The sequence below is a fragment of the Benincasa hispida genome, chromosome 5 (assembly GCF_027475165.1).
Source record: "Benincasa hispida cultivar pf3 chromosome 5, pf3_genome.v1.1, whole genome shotgun sequence".
Taxonomy (NCBI): domain Eukaryota; kingdom Viridiplantae; phylum Streptophyta; class Magnoliopsida; order Cucurbitales; family Cucurbitaceae; genus Benincasa; species Benincasa hispida.
The window spans coordinates 37,837,621-37,855,231 of record NC_143482.1 but is presented as its reverse complement, the minus strand read 5'-3'; the positions used below and the strand labels follow the sequence as shown (position 1 = coordinate 37,855,231).

Here is a 17,611-nt window from a genome sequence, read left to right as displayed (position 1 = left end):
TAAAAAATCAAATACTTACCCAATGAACAAAATTTGAATGATGTAACTCAATCTTTATCATTAAATAAAAAGAAAACAATACCTGAAATTTTTTAAAGCTTCTTCCTTTTTTTCTCAAGACATACATTGCAGCAATGGAGATTATTGACTTTAAGAACATAAGTCTATAATTAAAAAAAAAAAAAAAAACATTAATATGTAAATTTTAAAATTTAAAGATGAACACAATATGAAGAATGAAAAATTATACATCATCATTGGAATATTTGCCATTTTCCATTGCACTAAAAAAATCCTTCAAATTAATGAAATACTAAAGAAAATTACAAGATGAAGCTTTGCTAATTAGGGTTTTTTTTTTATTTTTTTTCAATATGTTTTTTTCCAATGATTTATATATGGACATTAACTTTCAATATAATATTTTCAAGCTTTTTCTAATTACTATATTCTTTAAATTAGGAAAAATATAAAAATTTTCCACTCGTGGTTATATGAAGACATATATGTCTGTTGGATACTTCAAAACATATAGGTTTTTCTTTTTTCTTTTTTTTTTTCTTTTTTTTTATTATTATTTTTTTTTTTAATAACCAAACAAAATGGACTTTCCTTCTCTGCCAAAATTTCTATGTAAATTCAATTTACAAAAATCTTCAAAATCTTCACAAAGTTCCCACACTTTCCCTTTCACTAAAATCTCCCTAAATTTAGTCTATTCCTCACTTGTTGGAATTTATTTAGAATTTACCATTTCTTTCCTTTATGGGTCAAAATGAGTAATTGTTGAAAAGTTTGTCATTATTAAACTTTATTTGTGACATTTAGTATGACTTTTGGATTTTGTGACTTTTAGTTTTTTTTGTAATCCATAGTGATTTTTGAGTTATAGGAGTTATGTGAGTTATGAACATTTGATCCCATTTATAGTTTAAACCATTGGCAGTCCTATGGTTATGTTTGTAAGCCTATATAAAGGTATGCTTAGTTGAATGGAAAATATATCTCTCATTTTTCATATTTGTCCTCCACGCTTTTTTCTAACATAGTGGTATCAGAGCTAGTAGAAAATATTGAGAGAAAAATGGCCAACGGTAGGATAGTTCACTTCAACTACTAATGCTTACCAAGCTCAACTATGACAATTGGAGCATCAAGATAAAGGTGTTATTAGGAGCACAAGACGTGTGGGAGATCGTGGAGAACGGTTTCCAAGAGGCAAAAGCTGGAGCCGATCAAGCGCAAAGAGATGCGTTAAAGGAGACAAGAAAGAAGGACAAAAAGGCCCTTTATATCTTGTATCAATCGGTGGACGAAGATACGTTTGAGACCATCGCCAATGCGGAGACGTCAAAGGCGGCATGGGACAGGCTCCAATCGACTCATAGAGAAGCCGATCATGTGAAAAAGTTAAGGTTGCAAACCTTACGTGGTGAGTTTGAATCTTTACAAATGAAGGAGACAGAGGTGATAGCAGAATATCACACAAAAGTAATGGCTGTCGTCAACCAATTAAGACGGAATGGTGAATAAATCACTGATGTTCATGTCATGGAGAAGGTTCTACGAAGCCTAAATACAAAGTTCGAGATTATCGCCACAACGATCGAGAAGACACAAGATCTCGAGAACATGACAATTATACAATTTATAGGCTCGTTACAAGCCTATGAGGAGAAAAAGAAAAGGAGGATGGAGCAAACAGAGACCGTTGAACAACTTCTCCAACTCAAAATCAAGGAGGAGAATAGTCGTGGGTGTGGAAGAGATCGTGGTGGTCGAGTCCATGGTGGAAGAGGTGAATCCAACACCGATGTTTCTCAAAACTCGTCTGAATCTTCAAGAGGAAGGGGAGGTCGAGGTTGTGGAAGATGTGGTGGAAGGTCGGGGAGAGATAAATCTCAGATAAAATGTTATGATTGTAACAAATATGGACATTATGCGAATGAGTGTTACTCATCTCAAACACAGTCGATTGATCAAAAGCATCAGGACCGATCAACCGCTAGCACATCAAAAGCCCATCAAGGGCAATCCAATTATGCAGAGAATGGAACCTTATTTATGGTTTCAAAGGGAGAAGAAGAGAGTCAAGATAGTATGTGGTATCTTGACACAGGAGCCTCGAATCACATGTATGGAAAACGTGAGATTTTTGTAGAGTTAAACGAGATGGAGAAAGATAATATTGCCTTTGGAAACAATTCTTTGGCCACCATCAAAGGAATAGGTAAAATTCTCATTCGGTTAAAAAATGAAGAAAATCAATATATCACAAATGTTTATTATATTCCCAATGTAAAAAAATAATATATTGAGTGTAAGACAATTATTAGAGAAAGGTTTTAAAGTTTAAGTGAAAAACAATTGTTTGTATTTGAGGGATAATCATGAGAGACTTATTGCCAAAGTCTCCATGACCAAAAACCAAATGTTCCCTTTGAATATATGTAATGATGTTCCAAAATGCTTGAAGACGTGTTATGAAGATCACTCTTGGCTATGGCATCTACGATTCGGGCACCTCAATTTTGGAAGTTTAGAATATTTTTCGAAGAAGAAGATGGTGCGAGGTTTACCACACATTCACAAGCCAAACCAAGTGTGTGAAGGGTGTTTGCTTGGCAAACATCATCGAAGTAGTTTTCCAAAGTAGTCTATGACAAGAGCAAAGAAGCCTTTAGAACTCATCCATGCCGATGTGTATGGATGAAACCAGAGTCTCATGGTAAAAGTAAATATTTCCTTCTCTTTATTGATGATTTTTTTAGAAAAAAATGGATGTACTTTTTGAAGGAAAAATCAAAAGTATTTGAAATCTTCAAGAGATTTAAGGCATGTGTGGAGAATGAAAGCAACCTTACAATCAAGGCCATGAGAACCGATCGAGGTGGTGAATTCACATCAAATGAGTTCAAACAATTTTGTGATGAAAAAGGCATTTGACGTCCATTAACAGTCCCAAGGACACCACAATAAAATGGCGTGGTGGAGAGGAAGAATCAGACAATCTTGAATATGGCAAGAAGCATGCTAAAGACAAAGAAGATGTCGAGGAAATTTTGGGCGGAGGCCGTAGCTTGTGTGGTTTATTTCACAAATCGATCACCAACCAAAAATGTGCTTGACAAGATGCCTCAAGAAGCATGGAACGGAAGAAAGCCTTGGATTGGTCACTTCAAGGTATTTGGGAGTATTGCATATGCTCATGTGTCAGAAGAAAAAAGAACCAAGCTCGATGATCGAAGCGAGAAACTCATCTTCATTGAATATGATGCAAGTTCAAAGGGTTATCGTCTTTACAATCCTTTGAATGGGAAGGTAATAATTAGTCGTGATGTTGTTTTTGATGAGGAAGCCTCTTGAGATTGGAATATACAAGAGGAGGAGTATTATTTCCTTCCATATTTTGAAGAAGACGATGAAAATGAGCCGACCAAGGATGAAATAGGTGAAGGTTTGCCCATTCCAGTGCCACCTCATTCGACCGATCGATCATCATCTGAAGGTTTATCTAGCGATTCGGAGTACGAAATTGGCCCAAGAGGAACTCGTAGTCTACGGAAACTTAATGAGGTAAATGAAAATCAAAATGACATAATTCTCTATTGTCTTTTTGGTGATTGTGAGCCTATTAGTTTCCAAGAAGCCATTGCAAGCAAAAAATGGAGGGATGCAATGGATGAAGAAATTCGAGCAATAGAGAAAAATGATACATGGGAGTTGACCAAGCTTCCAAAAAGGCACAAACCGATCGGAGTGAAGTGGGTGTACAAGACAAAGAGAAAAGTCAATGGCGATGTTGAGAGGCACAAGGTGAGACTAGTGGTGAAATGGTATAGCCAACGACATAGCATCGACTATGATGAGGTATTTGCCCCTGTTGATCGCCTTAAAACTATTCGTTTGATTATTGCTTTGGCAGCCTATAATCATTGGAAGATACATCAAATGGATGTCAAATCGGCATTCTTGAATGGAATTCTTCAGGAAAAGGTCTATGTGGAACAACCATTGGGTTATGAAGTCAAGGGTGAAGAAGATAAAGTGCTTCGATTGAAGAAGGCACTTTATGGTTTAAAGCAAGCACCGAGAGCATGGAATTCGAAGATTGACAAGTACTTTCAAGAGAAGAAGTACATGAAGTGTCCTTATGAGCATGCCCTCTACATCAAAATGCAAGGTGAAAGCATACTAATCATTTGTTTATATGTTGATGATTTAGTTTTACCGGAAACAATCCTAGCATGTTTGATGAGTTCAAAAGAGAGATGGCAAAGGAGTTTGAAATGACTGACATGAGTTACTATCTTGGGATCGAGGTCAAACAAGGTGAAGATGGGATTTTTATATCCCAAGAGGGCTATGCTAAAGAAGTGCTCGAGAAGTTCAATATGAATGATGCAATCCAGTTGGAACACCGATGGAATGTGGAGTCAAAATCACTAAGTAAGATGGAGGAGAGAAGGTAAATTCTACATATTTCAAAAGCTTGGTTGGAAGTTTGAGATACTTGACATGTAAAAGACCAAATATTCTTTATTTGGTTGGAATTATTAGTCGATTTATGGAGGAACCAACAGCAACACATTGCAAAATGACAAAAAGGATACTTCGCTACATCAAAAGGACGATTGGGTATGGTCTTTCCTATGTCTCTTCTAGCAATTTTGATGTTGTTGGTTATTGTAATAGTGATTGGAGTAGTGATTTGGATGATCGAAAGAGCACTACGGGGTTTGTATTTTTTATTGGTGAAACGGCGTTCACATGGATGTCGAAAAAGCAACCCATAGTCACATTATCAACATGCGAGGCAAAGTACGTCACAGCAACTTCATGTGTATGTCATGAAATTTGGCTAAAAAACTTAGTGAAGGAGTTGAAATTTTAAATGGAAGGTCCATGGAGATTTTTGTTGACAACAAATCGGCCATTGCTTTAGAAAAAAATCTGGTATTTCATGGGAGGAGCAAGCACATTGATACCCGATTTTACTACATTCGGGATTGCATTACGAAGAAAGAAGTGGAACTCAAATATATCAAGTCACAAGACCAAGCGGTGGACATTTACATTATCAAAATGAGGAGTTTACTTGGTATAACAAATCAAGTTTAGGGGGGGGGAGGGGATGTTGAAAAGTTTCTCATTATTAAACTTTATTTGTGGCATTTAGTGTGACTTTTGGGTTTTGTGACTTTTAGTTTTTTTGTAACCAATAGTGATTTTTGAGTTATATGAGTAATGTGAGTTATGAGCATTTGATGACATTTATAGCTTTAAACCATTGGTATTCCTATGGTTATGTTTGTAAGCCTATATAAAGGCATGCTTAGTTGAATGGAAAATATATCTCTCATTTTTCATAGTTGTCCTCCACGTTTTTTTCTAACAGTAATTGTGTACTACCTCATTTAAGGTCCAAGGTTATATATATAAAATGTAGGGAGTATTCAAATGTTTGGCCATTGTCGTCGATGGTAGTGCATATGATTAGGTTAATATAAGTTTCTTTTCAATGATATTCTCAATATTTAAAAAGTATGTTTTTTTTAAGTATTATGAAAAAAGTTTTAAGCACGTGGAATAAAAATTTCAAGACAACATAATGATAAAAAAAAGCTATAATGGCCAAAATGAACCTAGCTTAATCAACATATGCTTATACTATTAAGCTCAAGATCTGATTCACCCACTCCACATATTATTTTTTTTAAAAAAAAGATTAACATGTAACATTAGATTTGTTTTAAGGAACAAATTATCATGAAGTTGGAGAATATATATATATATATATATATATATAGATAGATAGATAGATAAAGAAGGAAGAAGAAGAATTGAAAAGTGCTCACCTGAAAAGAGGAACTTTGCATTGCAAGTGATTAAGCTCCAAATAATCCTTTTCCTCAATGATAACACATAAATTGAGAGAAAAAACAGAAATTGCTATATATATATTGAATGTTGTAATATGTAAGTATTTTGAGGTGGAAAAACAATCAATAAAATTTTGTTGTTTTTTTTTTTAATTAGAAGAGGGTCAATCATTTATGGAAAGAAATATAGAACAAATGATTTTTTAAAAATATGAAATAGATATAATTGAAAGGGAAAAATTGTGTCAGTGCTCGTATCGTATTTTTCTAGCCAGAAATCATGTTAAATTTGGTGTCGGCGTCAGATTCTCCATGACCAAAAATTGGGGCATTCTTGTCTGCTTTTTCAATTGTTTTTAGAAACATTGATGGATCAAAGATTTTTCCTGCACCGATTTTGATCGATCCTATATTCATGTCTATGGAAATGACTCCTTCATTGGAATCTATTATAACACCCAAGACAAGTTCTTAGAATAAATACCAACAGTCTTGATAAACAAAATCCAAAATTAATAATTATTAATCAATATCTTAACTTTTATAAGTAAATGAATTTAGTGCTACATTAGGATTGCATACATTTGACTTATTTAAATTAAAAAATTTATATGATCAAATACATAGTAAATGACTTCTTTAATATGATTAGTTTACATTAGAACTCAATTGATATTGACTACTTACCCTAAAAAGATAAATGATGGGTTTTCATGTTAAATTTGATAGGATTTGAAAAAAATAATATTTTCATTTTGCTTTTGAATTGATTTTAAATGAAATTGAGAGATAAAATATTTATAAATTTAGGAACATTTGAATACCAAAGAAATTTGTAGGATATTAAATTTTTAAATAAGTGAGTACATAGATTTAACCAATTCTATATGACATATTTGTGTGAACCGTGTGTTCTATATGTATTAAATTTTATTTTATTATGTCCTTAAGATTTTGTTGGGTGAAAATTAAAATAGGTAACTTTATTTTTAAAATTTTTAGAGATATGTGTTTACTTAAAGCTGATTATAAATATATATCATTTACGTTTTATAGAAGATATTAACTAATATAGCATTTTTAAATTTTAAAAAAATGATTTAAACTTAAATAGTTTCTATCTTGAGGTAGAGTTGAAAATTTGATATAACCATAGTGATGAATGTTGACTTCCACAATATTATCAAATTTTGGTTTGATCTCAAACTAGAGAACTCCATATATGAAAATATATGGAAAAATGTGGAAATTTTCCACTCGTGGTTATATGAAAATATATACGTCTGTTGGATACTTCAATACTCTATTTTTTTTATAAAAAAAAAAAAGATAGGGTTTTTATTTTTTATTTTTATTCATTATTATTATTATATTATTTTAATAACCAAACAAAATGGACATTTCTTCTCTGCCAAAATTTCTATGTAAATTTCAATTTACAAAATCTTCAAAATCTTCACACTTTCCCTTTCACTAAAATCTCCCTAAATTTAGTCTATTCCTCTCTTGTTTGAATTTATTTAAAATTTACCGTTTCTTTCTTTTTTGAGGTCAAAGTGAGTAATTGTTTACTACCTCATTTAAGGTCTGAGCTTATATATATAAGGTAGGGAGTATTCAAATGTTTGGCCATTGGCGTCGATGGTGGTCCATATGATTAGGTTAATGTAAGTTTTTTTTTTTTTTTTTTTTTTTTTTTAATGATATTTGAATACTTAAAAAATATATTTTTTAAGTATTAAGAAGGAAGTTTTAAGCATGTGGGAAAAAATATCATGACAACATAATTAAGAAGGAAATTTTAAAACATGTGGAAAAAAATTTCAAGACAACATAATGATAAAGAAAAGCTATAGTGGTCAAAATGAATCTAGCTTAATTGACATAATGTTTGTACTATTATGCTCAAGATTTTATTGACCCGCCCCGCATATCGTATTAAAAAAAATTAAACATATAACATTATTATTTTTTAAGGAATCAATAAAGTTGGAGAATATATATATACATGAAGAAGGAAGAAGAGAATTGAAAAGTGCTCACTGGAAAATAGCTTTGTAGATTGTTCACCAATTGCAAACATATAAATTGAGAGCATATATATATGGAATGTTGTAATATGTGAGTATTTTGAGGTGGAAAAACGATCAATAAAATTTTTGTTTTTATTATATTTTTTTTTAATGAGAAGAGGGTCAATCCTTTATGGAAAGAAATATAGAACAAATGACTTTTTAAAAAAAAGGAAATAGATATAATTGAAAGGGAAAAGAATAATGAAGATTAAGCAAAACTACTACCAAAAGGATAAATAAAAAACGCGTTGTATACTTTACGCCGTATTTGATTATGTTATATGATTGTTTTGATCATATTTTGATATTCCTTAAAAATGGTCGGTGTTAGAATTGCCATATTAAATCCTGTTAATTTTGTTATCGCGATTGTTTGAATTAATGGATGGGTTTATTGTGAGGATTTAGAACAATGTTATTAATGGTGGCTGCAGGCGTCGGCACCAACACCAATTTGGAATTTTGGTTAAGAATTAAAAAGAAAGTTAACGAGAATGATCTAAACAAACAAATAAATAGTTTAGGCTTTGTTTCATAATCATTTATTTTTAGTTTTTAGTTTTTGAAAATTAAGTCTATGAATACTCATTCTACCTCCGAATTTCTTCTTTTTTATCTACCTTTTAACAATGTTCTAAAAAACTAATCCAAATTTTGAAAACTAGAAAAAATAATTTTTAAAAATAGTTTTTTGTTTTTTAAATTTGAGTAAGAATTCAATCTATTTACAAACATGCAAACAATGGTAGGAAATGGAGAGGGAAAAGAAAGCTTGGTGACAAAAGAAAGGGTTATATTTAACATTTTCTAAAACATTTAAACATATTTATACAGATGTAGTTACATATAAAGATATTTTTAAAAATTATTATAACATATTAATCCCTAATAATATGATAAGTCATGATAAACTTAAACTTGGTAAATAATTTTATTAGGTTTAAAATACTCTGTCCCTATCCTTTGGGACTGGTTAAATTTATGTTTTAATTTTATATATGAATATGATCATCCTCACTTTTAAACATAGGATTAGTGGTTTTAGTTTCACCTTTTAACCTGTCTGTATCTCGTATGCCAAATGTCTAAATATATTTCAATTTTAATCTTAAATCAAACATGTTGTGACCCCAAATAATGTATGCGATCAACTACACCTTTGTGAATTGTCGTGCATCCAAATGGCAAGATAATACTTAGCAAAACCAAGGAACATCCTATTCTTAAACAACTCTACCTCCATGAGTTTCCTTCCAAAAAAAAATAATAATAATAATTTTCTTAGCTAATTATATTTAAGAAAGAGAGAGGGGATTTATGGAAAGAATCTTTCTTAGCTAATTATAAAAATAATTTTCAAATAAGAAATTTATATATTTCTTAGCCTACCAAAGTTTTGGTTAGAATTCCTCAGAGATCACATGTTGAACTAAAACAAAACAACCACAACCAGTTATAAATATTTCAAAAAAAAAAAAGTCCGATGAAAGATTAAACCATCAACTTTGGAAATAAACGGTGGTCTTATCCACTAAACTATGCTTGAAACCTCAAAAACTAAATATGTCAACCATCATCAATATAAATCAAAAGTTCAAATCTTTATCTAACCTAAGTAATAATTCTATTTCAAATGATCATTAAATAATCCTGCACGCTTCTGTATTCTCGTCGTTGAATAGGTTTTGGCCTGGCACATTTTCCATTGATGGCGGTTGCTCCTGCAAATAATAAGGTAGGGGTTTCAACCTTTGATAATATCCATGCGCCCGGTGGCATCGGTGGCATTGGTGGCGACACCTCTTCCGACATACGAGGCAAAAAACCATGACTTCCATGAAAACCCATACCTCCATATTGCGACGGAGGCCGCATAATCACCTGGTTATGGAGTTGCGGCGCCACTGGCGGATTAACAGCGGTTGCCTCATTGATGTGAACCTCGTTGGACCAACCATGGTGGTCAGTAAAATGGCCGGAATCGGAATTGCCATATTGAGTCCAGTTCTGTAACAATGATTGTCTAATTAATGGATGGGTTGTTATGATGATTCGGAACAATGTTATTAATGGTAGCCACGGGTGTTAGTGTCGGTGCTGTGTTTCCCATTGCTAAAAATTGTGCTAAGTTTGGTGCTGGTGTTGTGTCCTATTCTCCCAAATTGGAAATTGTGTTAATGGTGGTGTCGTATTCTCTCCTGATCGGAAATTGTGACGGTGGTGGTGTCATATTCTCACAGACTGGAAATTGTGCCAGTGGTGGTGTTGTATTCTCCCTGATTGGAAATTGTGATAGTGGTGGTATCGTATTCTCCCTAACCGGAAATTGTGCCATGGTCGTGTCATATTCTCACAGACCGAAAATTGTGCCAGTGGTGGTGTTGTATTCTCCCTGACTGGAAATTGTGATAGTGGTGGTATCGTATTCTCCCTGATCGAAAATTGTGTCAATGGTGATGTCGTATTTCCTCTGGCCATAAATTGTGCTAAATTTGGTGTCGGTATCAGATTCTCCATGGCCGAAAATTGCGCTTTCTTGCCAGCTTTTGCAATTGTTTTTACAAAGATTGATGGATCAAAGATTTTTCCTGCACTGATTTTGACCAATCCTGCTTCTATATTCATGTCTGTGGAAATGACTCCTTCATTGAAATCCATTACAACACCCAAAACAAGTTCTAATTAGAATAAATATTCAACAGCCATCATAAACAATGACTTCTTTAATATTTTTATATTATTAGTACACGTATTTAAATACAAAGATTTATATGGTCAAATAGACAGTAAATGACTTCTTTAATATGATTAGTTTATGTTAGAACTCAATTGATATTGTCTATTTTTCCTAAAAGAATATATGACGGGTTTTCTCGTTAATTTGATAGGATTTTGGAAAAAATAATACCTTTATTTTTGTTTTGAGTTGATTTTAAATGAAATTGAGAGGAAAAATACTTGTAAATTTAGGAGCATTTGAGTGCCAAAGAAACTCCTAGGATTATTACATCTTACATAGATGATTACCCATGAATTGAATCTATGATCCTCTATCAACATATTTGTGTGCGCATGTGTGTATGTTCTTATGTGTACTAAAATTTATTTTATTATGTCTTTAAGTTTTTTTTTCTTTTTTGATAATTAAAATAGGGAACTTTATTTTTAAAATTTTTAGAAATATGTATTTACTTAAAGCTAATTATAAATATTAACCTTTTACTTTTTCTAGAAGATATTTACTAATATAGCATTTTTTAAATTTATAAATAATTGATTTAACTTAAATAGTTTCTATCTTTAGGTAGATTTGAACATTTGATATAACCATAGTGATGGTGTTGACTTCCACAATATTATCAAACTAGACCACTCTATGTATACTAAGATCATATATCTTCAAATTAGAATAGAGTCAAACAAATTAAATTAGCAAAAGTTAATGACAATTCATATTCCTTAAAAGAAAAAGAATGTTGAGGACAATGATCTAAACAAAAAAATTAAATAGTTTAGGCTTTGTTTCATAATCATTTGATTTTTAATTTAGTTTTTAAAAATTAAATCTATAAATACTCATTTTAATTTCAATTTTAAAAACTTTTTAGTTTGAAATTTGGTTAAGAATTCAATTATTTTATTCAAGAAAAATGAAAATCATAGTAAGAAATTGTCAGAAGATAGGCTTAATTTTTAAAATTTAAAATCAAATTGTTACTAAATGAGATATTCACTATATTTAATATAAATTTTATAAATGACTGTTATATCGTTTTGTAAACATTTGGTTTTTGAGTTTTAGTTTTTGAAAATTAAGTTTATGAATACTCATTCTACCCCCAAGTTTCTTCTTTTTATCTACTTTTTAATAATGTTCTAAAAAATTAAACCAAAATTTGAAAACTAGAAAAAAATAGTTTTTAAAAATAATTTTTTGTTTTTTAAATTTGGGTAAGAATTCAATCTATTTATAAACACCCAAACACTTGTAGAAAATAAAGAGAAAATATAATTATTTTCAAAAATCAAATAGTAACCAAATGAACCAAATTTTAATTTTGTAACACAATCTTTATCATTAAATAAAAAAGATAAAATATCTAAAATTTTGAAAAGCTTCTTCCTTATTTTCTTGGGACATGTATCCCAGCAATGGAGATTATTGACCTTAAGAACATAAGTCTAAAAAAAAAAAAAAAGAAAAAACATTAATATGTAAATTTAAAAATTTAAAGATGAACAAAATATGAAGAATGAAGAATTATAGAACATCATCATTGGAATATTTGCCATTTTCCATTGCACTACAAAAATCCTTCAAATTAATGAAATATTAAAAGAAAATTAAAAGATGAGGATTTGCTAATTAGGAATTTTTTTTCAATATGTTTTTTTCCAATAATTTATATATGGACATTAACTTTCCATATAATATTTTCAAGCTTTTTCTAATTACTATATTCTTTAAATTAGGAAAAATGTGGAAATTTTTCACTCGTGGTTATATGAAGATATATATATATATATATATGTCTCTTGGATACTTCAATACTCTATGTTTTCTTAAAAACAAAGATAGGGTTTTTTTTTTAATTTATTATTATTTTTTATAATTTTATTTTTAATAACCAAATAAAATGGACTTTCCTTCTCTGCCAAAATTTCTATGTAAATTCAATTTACTAAAATCTTCAAAATCTTCACAAAGTTCCCACACTTTCCCTTTTACTAAACTCTCCCTAAATTTAGTCTATTCCTCAATTGTTTGAATTTATTTAGAATTTACCATTTTTTTCCTTTTTGGGTCGAAGTGAGTAGTTGTCTACTATCTCATTTAAGGTCTGAGGGTTATATATATATATATAAATAAAAGGTAGGTAGTATTCAAATCTTTAGTCATTGTCGTCGATGGTGGTCCATATGATTAGGTTAATATAAGTTTCTTTTGAATTATATTCTCAATATTTAAAAATTATGTTTTTCTTTAAATATTAAGAAAAAAGTATATTTTTCTTAAGTATGTGGGAAAAAAATTTCAAGACAACATAATGATAAAGAAAAACTATAGTGGCCAAAATGAATCTAGCTTAATCGAAATAATGCTTGTACTATTAAGCTCAAGATCTGATTCACCTACCCTACATATCGCCTTAAAAAAAAAAGATTAACATGTAACATTAAATTTTTTTAAAGAACAAATGAATCATGAAGTTGGAGAATATATATATAGATAAAGATGGAAGAAGAAAAATTGAAAAGTGCTCGTAGGAAAAAAGCTTTGTAGATTGTTCGCCATTGTAAGTGATTAAGCTCCAAATAACCCTTTTCCTCAATGATACATATAAATTGAGAGAAAAAACAGAAATTGCTATATTTACATATATACATACAATTTTGTAACCATGATTGTCTAAATTAATGGATGAGTTACACTATAAAGATTTGGAGTAATGTTATTAATGGTGACCGCGGGTAGTATTGGCAGCGGGACTAGTGTCATATTCCCCTTAGCTGAAAATTGTGCTAACTTTAGTGCAGGTGTCGTATTTTTCTAATTGTTTTCTAAAATTGTTTATAAACCCTTCTGCCATAAATTATGGAAAGATTTTTACCTGATGTATTTTCTTACTTTAAAAAATACTATTCATATTATTTAATAATTTCGATATAATCTAAGATTAAACCATGAAAAGTACTATGAAAACTACCAATGGAAACTTCCTTTTTTTTACGTGGTTACCATATTTAAGAAAGAGGGAGAGGATTTATGGAAAGAATCTTTCTTAGCTAATTATAAAAATGATTTTAAAATAAGAAATTTATATATTTCTTAGCTCACCAAAGTTTTGGTTAGAATTCTTCAAAGATCACATGTTCAACTAAAACAAAACAACCACAACAGTTTATAAATATTAAAAAAAAAAATTCGATGAAAGATTAAACCATCAACTTTGGAAATAAACGGTGGTCTTATTCACTAAGGTATGTTTGAAATCTCAAAAACTAAATATGTCATCGATCGTCTATATAAATCAAAGGTTCAAATCTTCTATCTAACCAAACTAATAGTTCTATTTCAAACGATCATTACTTAAATAATCCTGCACGCTTCTGTATTCTCGTCGTTGAATAGGTTTTGCCCCGGCACATTTTCCATCGATGGTGGTTGCTCCTGCAAATAATAAGGTAGGGGTTTCAACCTCTGATAATATCCATGCGCCGGTGGCATAGATGGCAACACCTGTTCTGACATACGAGGCAAAAAACCATGACTTCCATGAAAACCCACACCTCCATATTGCGACGGAGGCCGCATAATCACCTGGTTACAGAGTGGCGGTACCACTGGCGGATTAACAACAGCTGCCTCATTGATGTGAACATTGTTGGACCAACCATGGTGGTCGGAAAAATGGCCGAAATCGGAATTGCCATATTGAGTCTTGCCAGTTTTGTAACAATGATTGTCTGAATTAATGGATGGGTTGTTATGATGATTCGGAACAATGCTATTAATGGTGGTCACGGGCGTTAGTGCAGGTACCGGTGCTGTATTTCCCATGGCTGAAAATGGTGCTAGGTTTGGTGATGGTGCTTGTGTCGTATTCTGCCAAATTGAAAATTGTGCTAATGGTGGTGTCGTATTCTCCCTGATCGGAAATTGTGACAGTGGTGGTGCCATATTCTCACAGACCGAAAATTGTGCCAGTGGTGGTATTGTATTCTCCCTGACTGGAAATTGTGACAGTGGTGGTGTCGTATTCTCCCTGACCGGAAATTGTGTCGATGATGGTGTCGTATTTCCCCTGATCATAAATTGTGCTAAATTTGGTGTCGGTGTCGGATTCTCCATGGGCGAAAATTGCGCTTTCTTGCCAGCTTTTGCAATTGTTTTTACAAAGATTGATGGATCAAAGATTTTTCCTGTACTAATTTTGACTGATCCTGCTTCTATATTCATGTCTATGGAAATGACTCCTTCATTGGAATTCATTACAACACCCAAAATAAGTTCTAATTAAAATAAATATTCAACAACCATCATAAACAATGACTTCTTTAATATTATTATTATACCTATTTAAATGCAAAGATTTATATGATCAAATGACTTCTTTAATATAATTATTTTACATTAGAACTCAATTGATATTGTCTATCTTTCCTAAAAAGATATATGACGAATTTTCTCGTCAATTTGATAGGATTTTGGAAAAATAATACCTTTATTTTTGTTTTGAGTTGATTTTAAATGAAATTGAGAGGAAAAATACTTGTAAATTTAGGAGCATTTGAGTGCCAAAGAAACTCCTAGGATTATTACATCTTACATAGATGATTACTCATGAATTGAATCTATGATCCTCTATCAACATATTTGTGTGTGCATGTGCGTATGTTCTTATCTGTACTAAAATTTATTTTATTATGTTTTAAGTTCTTTTTTCTTTGAGAATTAAAATAGGTAACTTTATTTTTAAAATTTTTAGAAATATGTATTTACTTAAAGCTAATTATAAATATTAATCTTTTACTTTTTCTAGAAGATATTTACTAATATAGCATTTTTAAATTTATAAATAATTGATTTAACTTAAATAGTTTCTATCTTTAGGTAGAGTTGAACATTTGATATAACCATAGTGATGGTGTTGACTTCCACAATATTATCAAACTAGACTACTTTATGTATACTAAGATCATATAAACTTCGAACTATAATATAGTCAAACAAATTAAATTAACAAAAGTTAATGACAATTAATATTCCTAAAAAGAAAAGGTAGAAGAAAGTTAAAGACATAAGACAATGATCTAAACAAAAAAAAAAAAAAAAAATTTGGCCTTGTTTCGTAATATTTTATTTTTAGTTTTTAGTTTTTAAAAATTAAATCTATAAATTCTCATTTTAATTTTAAATTTATTCCTTTGTTATCTACTCTCTAAAAATGTTTCAAAAGTTAAATTAAGTTTTAAAAATGAACAAAAACATAGTTTCTAAAAATTTTTTAGTTTGGAATTTGATTAAAAATTCAACTAACTCAAGAAAAATGAAAACCATGGTAAGAAATTGCTAGAAACCATGCTTAATTTTTAAAATTAAAAATCAAATAGTTACTAAATGAGATCTCAACTATAATTAATATAAATTTTATAAATTACTTGCACATCGTTTGGTAAATATTTAGTTTTTGAGTTTTAGCTTTTGAAAATTAAATCTATGAATATTCATTCTACCTTCAAATTTCTTGCTTTTTTATCTACTTTTTAACAGTGTTATAAAAAAACTAAGTCAAATCTTAAAGACTAAAAAAAATAGTTTTTTTTTTTAAAAAAAATTGAGTAAGAATTCAATGTATTTACAAACATGCAAACACTTATAAGAAATTAAGTAAAAATAGGCTTATTTTTAAAAATAAAATAATTACCAAATGAACCAAATTTGAATTTTGTAACTCAATCTTTATCATTAAATAAAAAAGAGAAAAATACCTGGAATTTTGGAAAGCTTCTTCCTTATTTTCTTGGGACATGCATTGCAGCAATGGAGATTATTGACTTTAAGAACATAAGTCTATATCAAAAAAAAGAAAGAACATTATTATGTAAATTTAAAAATTTTAAGATGAACACATTATGAAGAATGAAGAATTATAGAACATCATCATTGGAATATTTGCCATTTTCCATTGCACTACAAAAATCCTTCAATCTAATGAAATACTAAAAGAAAATTACAAAATGAAGATTTGCTAATTAGGGTTTTTTTTTTTTTTTTCAATATGTTTTTTTTCCAATGATTTATATATGGACATTAACTTTCCATATAATATTTTCAAGCTATTTCAAATTACTATATTCTTTAAATTAGGAAAAATGTGGAAATTTTCCACTCGTGGTTATATGAAGATATTTACTAATATAGTAATTTTTTTTTTTAAAAGAGAGGGTTTTTTTATTTTTTATTTTTATTCTTTTTTTTTTTATTATTATTATTATTATTATTATTATTATTATTATTATTATTATTTTTTCTCAATAACCAAACAAAATGGACTTTCCTTCTCTGCCAAAATTTCTATGTAAATTCAATTTAAGTATTATGAAAAAAGTTTTAAGTATGTGGAATAAAAATTTCAAGACAACATAATGATAAAAAAAAAATTATAGTGGCCAAAATGAATCTAGTTTAATGGACATAATATTTGTACTATTAATCAACATAATGATCTGATTCACCCGTTCCACATATCGTCTTCAAAAAAAGATTAACATGTAACATTAGATTTTTTTAAAGAATAAATGATCATAAAATTGGAGAATATATATGTAGATAAAGAAGGAAGAAGAAGAATTGAAAAGTGCTCACCGGAAAAGAGGAGCATCGTAGATTGTCCGCCATTGCAAGTGATTATGCTCAAAATAATCTATGTCCTCGATGATAACATATAAATTGAGAGAAAAAACAGAAATTGCTATATATATATATATATATATATGGAATGTTGTCATATATGAGTATTTTGGGGTGGAAAAACAATCAATAAATTTTGTTTTTATTTATTTTTTAAATGAGAAGAGGGTCAATACTTTATGGAAAGAAATATAGAACAAATGATTTTTTTTTAAAAAAAATAGGAAATAGATATAACT

At 29.9% G+C, this 17,611-nt stretch overlaps 1 protein-coding gene across 1 annotated transcript; it reads right to left on the bottom strand.

Moving 5' to 3' along the window:
• Positions 1-13,986: 13,986 nt before the first annotated feature.
• On the bottom strand, positions 13,987-17,387 carry LOC150036102 (uncharacterized). The gene is made up of 3 exons (XM_090314223.1): positions 17,328-17,387; positions 16,451-16,532; positions 13,987-14,935 (listed from the first exon to the last, which is right to left on the bottom strand). The coding sequence occupies exons 1-3, from the start codon at positions 17,358-17,360 to the stop codon at positions 14,049-14,051; spliced, it is 1,002 nt and encodes a 333-aa protein (XP_090170349.1). The 5' UTR covers positions 17,361-17,387; the 3' UTR covers positions 13,987-14,048.
• Between the last annotated feature and the right edge of the window lie 224 nt (positions 17,388-17,611).